This window comes from Sciurus vulgaris (assembly GCF_902686455.1).
Source record: "Sciurus vulgaris genome assembly, chromosome: 8".
Taxonomy (NCBI): Eukaryota; Metazoa; Chordata; class Mammalia; order Rodentia; family Sciuridae; genus Sciurus; species Sciurus vulgaris.
In genome coordinates this window covers 14,831,763-14,844,326 of record NC_136468.1, presented here as the reverse complement: position 1 = coordinate 14,844,326, position 12,564 = coordinate 14,831,763, and the positions used below count along the sequence as shown (strand labels likewise).

General features: G+C 38.5%; 1 protein-coding gene and 1 long non-coding RNA gene across 7 annotated transcripts in view; one reads left to right on the top strand and one right to left on the bottom strand.

Annotated features, from left to right (window-relative positions):
- BRAF (B-Raf proto-oncogene, serine/threonine kinase) overlaps positions 1–12,215 on the bottom strand; it is a 181,606-nt gene extending 169,391 nt beyond the window's left edge. For 2 of the 5 annotated variants that reach the window (XM_079150111.1, XM_079150110.1), the window contains exon 1: positions 11,896–12,215. In XM_079150111.1, coding sequence (XP_079006237.1) covers positions 11,896–12,015 — 120 coding nt within the window. In that variant the 5' untranslated portion in view covers positions 12,016–12,215. The remainder of the gene's footprint in view (positions 1–11,895) is intronic. The other 3 variants (XM_079150108.1, XM_079150112.1, XM_079150109.1) reach the window with 2 other exon arrangements.
- LOC306667490 lies at positions 704–11,898 on the top strand. 2 transcript variants are annotated; one of them, XR_013765563.1, is made up of 3 exons: positions 704–2,638; positions 2,683–11,609; positions 11,641–11,898. It is a non-coding gene; the product is annotated as an uncharacterized lncRNA (long non-coding RNA). The 2 variants fall into 2 exon arrangements; XR_013765564.1 differs by having other exon boundaries at positions 705–2,638; positions 2,683–11,250; positions 11,408–11,898.
- Positions 12,216–12,564: the final 349 nt, after the last annotated feature.

Sequence of the window (12,564 nt, the reverse complement as noted above, 5' to 3'; positions counted from 1 at the left end):
ATTAGGTGACTGAACAGGTTAGCAAGGTGGTCCTTTTCCCCACATTCTGGAAACTATGCTGTGGACAACTATCATTTGTAACACATAACTGTCAACATATTCGGGTATTCTGATAATCATCTCCATTCCAGCCAGCCAGGAGAAAACAGGATGGAGGGTATTTGTATGGACAGACCTAGAAATGGTACATTTCACTTGTGTTCACATTTCACTAGCTAGAACTCAATCATATGACAACTGTAAGCAAGGGAGAAATGCTGTCCAGCTGCATACCAAGAAAAAAATGAGACATGGGTATGGTGAACTCTGTTGCATGTACCCACTCCAAAACTCCAGAGTCACAAATTCAACTACTTACTCAACATCTTAGAGAGCTCCAAACAGCTTGCTTGCTTATTTATTTATTTTGGGGATGGTGGTGGTATTGGGGATTGAACCCAGAACATGCCCTTTTTTTTTTTTGGAGGGAGGGACAGGGTCTAAATTGCAGGGATTGGCCTTGAACTTGTGATCCTAGCCTCCTGAGTTGATCTTAGCTTCCTGAGTTACTGGGATTACAGTCATGTGTCACCAGGCCCAGCTCTCAAACTGAATTTTCCATCTGTCTTTTCCTTCTTTTTTAAATCTTTTTTTGTGGTACTGGAGATTGAATCACTATCACTCTACTTTGAGCTACATACTCAACTTTATTTATTTATTTATTTTTTTTTTTTGAGACAGGGTCTAGCTAAGTTTCCCCGGGTTGGTCTGGTACTTGTAATCCTTCTACCTAGGCCTCCTGAACTGCTAGGATTATGGGCACACACCAACTAGCTACCCTTTAACACAAAATCAGTCTCTACAATAGCCCTTGGCTATTCCCTCAGCCCTCCAGAAATTCATCTCCTACTACTCACCTTCAGTATTTGAGTTACTCCGGTAACCCTGGTCTTCTTGTTTCTTGAATTAGGAAGGCACATTCCTGTCAAGAGAACCTGTGAACTTTTTCCTGATCTTCTGAAGATTTTTATCAAATGCCACCTTCTCAATTAAGTCTACCTTGATCTCCCTGTTATAAATGGCAATCTACATCCCCCAACTTCAACCTGCTTTACTTTCATTTTTCCATAGTATTTATTACCTTGAAACTTATTACATAATTTCTTTTTTGTGTGTCTATGGTTTGTCTGCCCTGAGGTCCACTAACACACAGCTGCACCAGAAGGTGGCTAGATAAGAGCAGAGACTTTTGTTTTCAAACATGCTTCCAAATACTCTGAGTACTATCTGGGATATAGCAGGTACTCAGATATTTACTGAATTCATGAATATGTGTCGTATGAAATGATTCAATGTAAAAGTCACCAATGTAGTTTTGGATGATTGCACAAGTAAATAGTGACCACAGTTATGAAAATGCCAAAACACAAATCATAATGTTTATTATTCCCCCCCCATAAAGCCCTAACATACAATCTTTCTACTATATTAAAAGGTTTTATCTCTTTCCCATGGATTGCTTACCCAATATATCAATATGTTGCCCTTTTGTGTGTTTAATTCAAAAGCAGTTTAAAGATAACATTAGTGGAATGTAGTCAACATTCAAACAGTTCTAACAGTTCTTTACTACTAGGCACCTGTGCTAAGTATGTCACTGGACTTTAAGAAAAATAAAAGATTTCTGAAGGAAAATCTGAAATACATTTACCTCCTGTTTTGAAAATCTGGAAAAAAAAATTTAACAGTACTTTAATTTTGTGAAGGTTTTTAGTATTCATCATCTCACCTTATTCTCATACCACTCTTAAGATCCACGTAACACATTTGGGTTATCAAGTTCAGTGTGTAACTTAAAGGAGGTGGGGAAGTAAGAGATGCCAGTGAAAGGCAAGTACTGAGTTGAATCATACACACAGAAACTTACTTGAGGTTGTGTAAGTTTCTGTTAATATGAGAAGGCATGTGTAATAAGACTGGAATGGATAGTCAATGTTAGAGGCAGTCATGTACAACCTAAGAGGAAATGAACTCTTTCAATGGCTCTACAATAGGAATGTAAGGACTACTCTGAATTTTATTTTGTTCCCTATCTGAAGTTCTCTGGAAGTATAGTAATATAATGCATTAAAAAATAATAAGACTTGAGGTACAACTCAATGGTAAAGTACATGCTTGGAGTATACAGAGCCCAGGGTTCAATCCCTAGCACCAAAAATAAAAACCAATTTTGAGTTATTTAGGAGTAATTAACAATGGCATTTCATCTTTTTACAATTTTAAAAAAAGGTATAAATATTGCTTGGTATTCATAAAAATACAGAACATTTTTAATAATGGGAATTAAATTCCCTTCATACATTACCAGAAACTAGGCTAACAAGAACTCTTTAAAAATAAACACATCTACTTAAGACTGTTATATTAATAATTGTTTGATTTTTTCCCCCCTCTAAGCAACAGAGATTTCTTAGAGAGTATGAACCATGAAACAGGAAAAGGAGTAAGTTAGGTATTATGTACAGAAAAGTTTAAGTTCCAATAACTTTACAATGTTACTGCTGGTATTCACAATCCCCTTTAATATTAAAAATATATCTATAAGTCCAACCAAAAACTTATTTTGCAAAATAATTTGCTTCAAGGCAGGAAATATTAGGTCAAGGGAGGAATAATCCCTATCAGTAAGACAGGAAATATTAGGTCAAGGGAGGAATAATCCCTATCAGTATACTAAACTGCTTAAAATACTCTAAGTGACTAATTTTAAGCATCAAAATTTTATTTTAATTAAGTTATTCTAAAAATAGAGAGTAAAAAATGTCCGGTATTAATTTAAAAGTTTTATATATGTAGTACAAGAACATAAAACCAAAATGAGTACTTCTTAATTTAAACACCAAGTATTTTTTACAATGAGATGGGTATCTTTTTTTTTTTTTTTTTTTTTTTTTTAAACACACTAACTTAACAGTTGAAAACCATCTGTCAAAATGTTTCTCCCTCTCTGGAAGTGCTGTTTCAAAATCTGCAAGGTGGCAAAACAAAATTAGAACACTTCTTACAACATGAACAAAGGCCTAGACAATTTCTACCTCTTCAATCGTCACAGACCCTGTTCAATTCAGTTATTCCAGGCTTAGGCTTCACTTACGTGTATTTCCTGATCTTTGTTTTTTAATTCTTAAGTGAAAATCATGACTAGAAATACCCTTTAGTATTGTAGGAATGGCTCTAAGGCTAAGCAGTAATAAGCTACCACCAGTATTATCTAACAAGGCGAAGGGCCTATGGGTCCACTGAAAAAAGGTAGAAATATGAACCACCACCTCCTTATACTTATCCTTAGCAAAACCATAACAAGTTTAATAATGCCTCTAAAATTAAGAAGAGTGTTAATTCTGAAATATCACAGAATATGATACAGGTTTCAAACAGATGAACTCTTACAATGGAGAATAACATAGCTGGTATTGTGAACTTTTATCTTCCAAAGCTGGATTGACATTTTCAGTGACTTTCTTTGGTGAGTAAACATCTTAATAAATACACTTACTCACTTTCCCCCTACACATCTTTTTTTTTTTTTTCTTCCTGTAGTGCTGGGTATTGAACCCAGGGTCTCACATATATAGGCAAGCACACCAGCACTGAATGATACATCCAGTCCCCAACATGTATCTTGATTACAGTTAGTATTTTTAAATTATGGTTTAAAAAAAAAAAGAAAGAAAGAAAAAGGAAATGGTTGACATTTTATGCAACCCATTAGAATATCTCATCTATTTCTTAAAAGGAAATTAATTTTTGATGAATATTTTTTTTAACCTGCAACTTTCATGAAACTTACCACCAAACAATTCAAGTCAGAGATATATTAACTTTATACTGCAGTGAATCTTTAAGTTTTTTGGGAGTAGAAGATACCTTTGGGAATCTAAAGAAAATTATGGATCTTCTTCCCAGAGTTCAGTAATACATGAAATTTAAAAATCAAATTTCAAAGCTCTTAAAATTCTCTCAACTGGATTTACCTTATTTGAAAACTTAACTGTAAAGCTACAGCAATCAAGATAATGTGGTATCACTCTAAGAACAGACAGAGATTAGTAAAACTATGTAGAATCCAAGGTAAACAAACATAAGCAATTGATTTCAATAAAGGCACAATTTGTTATTAACAAATAAAGTTAATTACATAGAAAAAGGTGAGTCATTTAAAGAAATGTTAAACACCTGGACATCTTTACATGAACCTCAACCACTACCTTATAATTCACAGCTACCCCTGGGTATCTATAGGGCATTAGTTCCAGAACCCCCAGGGATACCAAAATTGGAGGATGCTCAAGTCCCTTACCTATAATGTTGTGATAAATATGCACATAACCTTTGCACATCCTCCTACTCCTATAAACTTTAAATCATCTGTAGATTACTTATAATACTTAATACAATGTAAATGTTATAGAAATAGTTGTTACACTATATTGTTTAGGGAACAATGACAAGAAAAAAGTCTGTACTAATTCAGTATAGACCCAATTCTTTTTTTTTTTTTTAATTTTTTAGTTGGAGGTGGACACAATACCTTTACTTTTATGTAGTGCTGAAGTTCGAATCCAGGGATTCACACATGCTAGGCGATCTCACTACCACTGAGTCACAACCTCAGCCCGACTCAATTCATTAAAAAAAAATTTCCCCCCCAGTGCTGGGCATTGAACCCAGGGCATCACACATGTTAGGCAAGAGCACTACCACTAAGCTACACTCCCAGCCCTGTTTGAATATTTCTGACCTATGTTCAACTGAATTCACAAATGCAACAGGCCAACTACATAAAAAAATTAACTTCAAATGAATCATAGACATAATAAAAGGTAAAACTATAAAAATTCTATAAGAAAACAGGAGGAAACTTTTATGAATCATGAACCATAAAAAAATGAATTCATAAATTGAATTTCATCAAAAAAAAAAAAAAAAAAAAAAAACTATGTCTTCTAGCTTAGTGATACAGCTTACCTAGCAAGCATAGTGCCCTGGGTTCAATCCTCAGCACTTCAAAGAAAAAGAAAAAGAAAAAGAAAATAAAACTTCTGGTCTTAAAAAAGACACTTAGGAAAATAAATTGGACAACAAACCAGTGGAGGAGATATGTGCAAAACACATATCAAGACTTACATGTGAGTTGCAGTGGTGCCTGTCTATAATCCTAGTAGCTTGGGAGGCTGAGACAGGAGGATCAGGAGTTCAAAGCCAGCCTTAGCAAGGGGGTGGGGGCATGCTAAGCAACTCAGTGAGAACCTGTCTCTAAATAAAACACGAAATAGGGTTGGGGATGTGGCTCAGTGGTTGAGTGCCCCAGAGTTCAACTCCCTGTTCCCACCACCCCCCCAAAAAAATTTAAAAAGCTGGGGATGTGGCAAAGTACCTCTGGGTTCAATCCTCAGTACTCCCTTCCCTCAAAAAAGACTTTCATATTTCAGCGTCCTTAAATAAATTTTATTGGAACACAGTCAAGTTCATTCATTTATATACTGTCTATTAGCTGTTTCTGAGCTACAGTAACATTGTTGAGAGGTTGTTGACAGGAACCTTATGGCCACAATGCCTAAAATATTTACCATATGACTCTTCAGAAAGTGTGTGGACCCCTGCATTAGACACAAGTTGATTAAATTTTCTACACAGTTTATGACACTAAAGATTCATACCAGCTCAAACCTCTCCTTTATATATAGTAGCTCTATCATTTTTATAGCCATGAGACCCCTTTTCAAGGAAACCAACTCGTAAAGCAGATAAATAAAGAACTTCAATAATTAAAGTACAGAGACATTAAACAAAGCATTGGGGTAAACTCTAAAGAAGGTTCTTGAAACACCATAACAGTTTTGCAAATTGCCTGTTGCAATGTGGTGGTCAATCTAATAAACTGATTTTATGACTAGCATTTTAAAAAAGAGAAAAAATTGAATAGTACAGAAAATAATAGGGTATCATTCATTCACTCATATCTAATAGGTTTTCATTCGTTCACTCACTCTTTCTCTAAATATCTGAGTACCTATGTGCCAGCTATTGTTACACAGGGTGAAGATAAAAAAGGTATAAAACAGACAAATCTATTTCACACATGTATATACTAGGGCGATTTAAAATGCTTATTTCTTACAATGATAGAATGTCTTTTTAAAAATTGTTCTCTGGAGTAATCTGAAAACCACCATCCTATGATACATTTGTCCCCAAAGTGCTGTCAATAACTAGCTACATAATAAGGATAAAAATAATCTTTCATTTGATGTTACAGAGCTTCCAGATGATATAAAGTTAATAGAGTTCAAAGCAATTTTTATATTCGGTATCAAAGGCATTCCCAAGACCCAGAAAGGAATGTAAAGTTACAAGGCATCAATTTCCCTCTTAGGCACCAGTCTTGATATAGGAAGGAAAAAGAATAATAGTTTGTTGGTGTTTTTTTAAAAGCCCAAGAGAAAACATGGGAACGAAAATAATCTCAGAGGGTAGAAAGATGAAAAAAATAATTGCTTAATGTTAGGGTAGAGGCGGTATTAAGAGTTCCTTCTGACTATCACACTAATTAAGTATGATAGTAAATTAGGTTAGTAGCCCAAAGAGACTGAAAAAATAAAAACTACCTCCAAGAACATATCAATGCCTCCATAAAATATTTAAGGAAGGAATGGAACAAATGAAGCTTTTTGTTTTGTTTTACTAACAAATTTATCTCTAAAACTATAATTAAGAAAGCCCTCCCTAACTGTAAAAGACAGAAAAACTCCCAAACAGGCCCACCTACTTTGAAACCAGAAGTTCTATAACTATTCCTGATTATGACTTTACAGAATAACCAATATAGGTGAAATAAAGAGAATGAGCAAAAAAACTTAAAATAATTTAAGGCCTGAGAAATAGTAAGGGATTTAGAAAAAAAAGGGGGGGGCTTATCTTAATGATAATCTGAGGCAGAAATACTGAAATTAGGAACATCCGAAATTTCATAAAACAAGGAAATTATGATAAAATGTTCAATAAGTTCTCAGCTAAATTAAATATCAAGGTAGCAAACAAAATGCACTTTATATGTTCTGAAGGAGAAAACATTTTATGATTACAGAAAAAAAGAAAAGGAAGAACACCAAGTAGTTGCCTCATTTTACAAGGTGGGCAGCAGGTCTAAGAAAATGCCAAAAAATGGCGGGGCACGGTAGCATGTGCCTGTAATCCCAGCAGCTCAGGAGGCTGAAGCAGGAGAATCGTGAATTCAAAGCCAGACTCAGCAAGTTAGCAAGGCCCAAGCAACTCAATGGGACCCTGTCTCTAATAACATATAAATAAGGGGCTGGGGATGTGGCTCAGTGGTTAAGTGTCCTTAGGTCCAATCCCAGGTGGTGGTGGGGGGGGGGGAAGCTAAAAAAAAAGATGCAGCTTCCTCATCACTCACAGAACACAGGTTCTATTAGCTAGATTTGCTTCCTATTCATCGTAATCAGGAAAGCAGGGGTCAGAAAAACAAGAAAAGTCAGACTGCTCTAGCTTGTTATCCTAATATAATTTTTCTATTGTCCAAATATAATTAAATCAAATTTATGCCCAGGTTTACTACATTCGAGTATCCCATCCAATATTCCTTTCTCATCTGTTTACTGACAATCAACTGCCAACAAATATAAGTGACCAATATCAGATAATTTCCTAAATAAAAGGAGTAAGTGGATGCCTAAAGGAGTTCATAATGGACAAAGAAAAGTGTACCAAAGGGAACATAAATACCAAAATCAACTGTTGCATAATTTTTTACATAAAGGAAACCTTTGAATATATCTACACAAATATTAACAGCAATAGCCAAACTGCACAGTACCTATCTTAGTGGGAATACCACTTTTAAGGGATATAATGCAATACAACTCCTGGTTCACAAATACAGTGCACCTCATTATAAAGGAGATCCCATCCCAGAATATTCCCTAGTCATTGCATTATCATAATTACACAGCTTAACCAAAATTGCCCATAAGAGATCTTGAAAACAAAAAAATACAATTGCAATTGTAAACCAAACGTAAGAAACCCTTCAACAGAAACAGCACAAGAGGAACAAGGTAATATCCAAGTACCACATATTTTTTACATCCGATGTATTTATTGTATCTTATTTTCATATTATACCATATACCACAAGGTCACAGAAAGCAACATCAAATTGAGGATGAAGTTCAGTAATAGAGTGATGGCCTAGCATGCATGAGGCTCTGGGTTCAACTTCCAGACCCACAGAAAAACAAACAACTTAGTCATGAGATAGGTACAAGGGCTCTGTAATTTATAAAGACAGTCAAATCCAACAGAAAAAAACAGACTTCACAAACAGCCTGAAAGACACATCAAGGAAATATGAATGATTAAAAGTAAACATTTAATGCCTCAAGTATAAGTATTCATTTAATAAACATTTAATAAGTTCCTGTCACAAAATTCTAATTCGAGCCCTACAAAGTAATAAAAATACAGGACATGAGATCTGTTCATCCCTCAAAGTAATTTTAAATAGTAAAATCTATAGTCTATATCCAAGATGTTTGATAATAGTAAAAAAAAATTGAAAATAACCTCATATCCAAAAACAGTTGATTAGCTAAATCATGATTAGCTAATGATATATAAAAAGCTTTGCTATATTTTTAAGTTAAAAAGAATTACAAATTGGGCATGGCACACATCTGTAATTTCAGTTACTTAGGAGGATGAAGCTTAAGGATCTAAAGTTCAAGGATATCCTGGGCAACGAGAGAGATCCTGGCTAAATAAAAAAAGGGATGGGGACACAATCTGAGGTAAAGAGCTTGCCTAGCATGTGTGAGGCTCTGGGTTCAACCTCTAGTGGAGGCAGGGGGAGCTATAAACCACATACAGCGCACTACATCAGCACAGAAAGAGTAGACATACACCAAAATGTTTCCAGTAATTTTATCTTGGTGGTTAAGATTACCGATGACTTTTTTTTTTTCCTTTTTCTACTTACATTTCTGATTTTTCAACATGTGTTTTCCCTCTGTAATTAGAATTTATTTACCGCAGATGAAATTTTCCTCTTGACAGTTTTTTAATGCTTATATTTTAACGTCAGTTAAGATAAAATCTTCAGAATGTAATATGTTGTTACACACAAGCACAATTTTTCATGTCTTCCCATGTCCTTGACAATTATATGACATTCTTCTTAGTACAAGGAAGACAATTTAATTTAAGAAATCATAGTATGTCAATTTCCACTGAATATCAACTTCAAATTAAAAATTGTATCTTGAAGGAATTTTGTCATCTGTAATATTGATATCTACACTCAAAAGAGGTCCACTTTTTATCATTTATATCCCCCAGATAAATACCTTTATTATTAGTTCTTATAAAAAAATTGAGGATAAATTATTCATCACTAAACATCAAAACCTGGGTGGAGGGAATCAGCGGGAAACATTTGTTTTTTTACTAAATAAAATTAAAGAATACCTGTACAGTTTCAAAAGATGCGAACATATTTTTCAGCTGCTGGCAATTTAAACTTAACTTCCTCTACCCTAGAGGTTCTCAAGCACTGGATGTGGGAACTGCTCAGGAAGTATGCCAAATACAGAAAACCATAGCCCTAGTGCTAACCTAGGGTACTCTTCAGCAGGTAGAATTCCAAACAACCTGGCCCTTTTAAGTGAAATAGCAGGGCAGAAATTTGACTTAACAAAAGCCTTCTCTATAGAATTGCAAAGTGTCCCAATAACTCTGAAACTAAATTCTCAATGTAAACAATGGTGTATCAGAGAATTACAATTTCATAACTCTTACTCATTAATTCATCTATTCTTCTCTGCAGCAGCCTTCAAACATCTATACAAGTCAACAAAAGCACACATGCAGGGCAGAGTAAGTAAAGTCCAAAGGCACCTGTGCCTGATAAGACAAAGGCATATCCGATTCCAGGAGAAAATAGACAGCAGATGTGACCCCTCATATTTATCCATTGAAAACAATGTATCCTAAAAATAAATTTCCATGTCAACAGAACAAAGATGTTTATAAATAAGAAGGAATGTGGAGGTGTGGAGAAGACAAGAGGAAGCTTCAGTAAGTTAAGTACCAAAAGCCAGGAAACAAGACAGAATGAATGGTAACAGGGCAAGGGAAACAGAATAAACTAGGAACTGGATGAAGGGAAGAGCTTTATCCTGGGAATCCAAGCAGTTGAGTGAAATGAGTAGCTATTAGTAGGAACTGATGTGAGCAGAAATGCAAACTGAAAAGTGAAATGATTTTAAGTTAAATAAGAAAAAAGGAGAAATTTAGACATCAAATGATGTACAGAACGCATTCTGGGTACAGAGACAGATGGTATAAAAGGATGGAAAACAATAAACTGCTACTGAATAAATAAAATATATTAGACCAATTTCCAAAATAAAGATGATGAGGCAGGAAAAGGAAAACAGCAGAGATGAGAGTAAGATGTTATGAGAATTGGGAAACAAGATGTAAGTAGCAGGAAGGAAAAGAACTCTGAGCAAAGTCTACACAGTAAACCACATCATCTAATCAATAACAGTACAGTTAGGTCAGATATTACGTTATTATTTGTGAAGTATAATAGTGCATGTTGTTCTATGTAGTAAGGTACCAAATAGTGAATACAGTGTAGTTTATGTAATAAAAATGTAAATGAAGTAACCTGACAAAGGTGACAAGAGGCTTAATAGTGCAAAAACAGGGAAGAGGCAAAAATTAAAGAGGAAAAGTAAAAGAGAAAAATAGGACAAAAAAGGAGGACAACACAAGAAAATCACATTTACTTAAAAAAAAAAGAAGAAGAAGAAGAAAGAGGTGTGAATGCACACTGAGGGACTAATCAAAAGGTGCCAGTAGTGTAAGGGTGCAAGGAGCCAAGTGAAACCCGAGGGAATCTTGACAGCTTCAGGGTTTGGAAAGTGTGCAGAAGGGTTCATGAAGATAACAATAGACAACGATGTAAGCGAGCGGTGGAATGAAGCAGAGGGCCTGAGAGGACCAGGGTAAGAGAAGTGCAAAAATGCTCTTTAGTGAAAGCTGAGGTTAGGAAGCTGGCAGGTCCGACAAATGGAAAAATGTCCAGGGCGAGAGATGAGGACGGGATGCGGGTTACCAGTCAGCGACAGGGCACTGGACAAACATTACGAGGGACCAGAGACCGGGATGAGAAAGACAGCAGAAACAGTGCAATCTGGGGGTGAGAAAGCGAAGACAAAAATCAAAACTGTCCGCCGGGGAAAATAGGTGAAAAAAAAAAAAAAAATCCCCCAAACAAGTACAAAAGTGGAAGGAGGGACCGCGGCCTGGAAAGGGTGGGAGGGGAGTCAGGGAGGGCAGAGAGCGGCAGATGCGCCCCATCATCCGTCCCCAAGACCGTGTCATAACCACACACGGCAGGAACCCGGCCGGGGTCCCGGCCAGGCCGCAAACCTACCGCCTCCACTTCGACGAAGCCGCACCCTCCCCCTCCCCAAATAACGAAAGCGTCGAGGAGATGCAGGGACTGATCCCCCAGCCAGGCGTGACCTTCTCGGGCCACCCGAGTCTCGCCCCTACTGAGAGCCTCCTGCCCAGCCATCGCTGCCCCATTCCCACATCTGGGGCGGGGGCCAGGGAAACCCCCCACCCCGGGCCATTGTGTGTTTACGTAGCGAGGAGCCGCATGACGGGGAGGGACCCCGGGACCATGCCCACCAACCACCCCGCGAAGCCGTAGGCAGAAGGTGGCCCAGGGCACCAGAGCCCCCGCCGCCGCCTCTTTCCCCCAAATAAACACCAGTCAGCCGAGCGCGGAGACGCGAGGGGCGGCAGGGTGGCGCCGGTACTCACCTCCTCGGGAATGGCCGGATCCGCAGCCGAAGAGGCCGCAGCGCCAGCCTCCGACTCCATGTCCCCGTTGAACAGAGCCTGGCCCTGCTCCGCGCCGCCGCCGCCGCTCAGCGCCGCCATCTTATAACCGAGAGCCGGGCCCGAGCGGCCGCCGCTGGGCGGGGAGGGGGAGGGAGGCGGAGGGCGGGAAGAGGCGGGGGCGGAGGCGCAGGGGGCGCGGGAGGGGCGGCCGGGGCGGCGCCGCGGGCGGGAGGGCGCCTGGGCCGCCTCAGGTACCGGCCCGCGGCCCCGGGCGCAGCCGAGCCTGAGGGGATTGGGGGAAGGACGCGGGGTGGGGGGGGCGGGCGAAGGGGGCGGAGACGACGAGAAGTCGCCGCGGCAACGGCGTCACCCGCGTGTCACGGCCGTGACGTCACCACGGGTGCGTGACGTCATCCGCGGAGCGTCCTCGCGCCGTCGTCAGGAGGAGGGTTCCTTTCCCTCCAACCACCCTAGCGCTCGCTCGCACGTTTCCTCCGATCCGCGGTTTCCATGGAGCCGGTTTTCTTCTTTCTTGCCGTCTCCTCGGTACTTGGCCTGCTCTGAAATGTGGAGTTACTAGAAGAACTGGGGTGGTGTCGAGGAGAATTTGAAATCCTAGAGGGAGGAAGGCGGGGAAGCCCATACTAC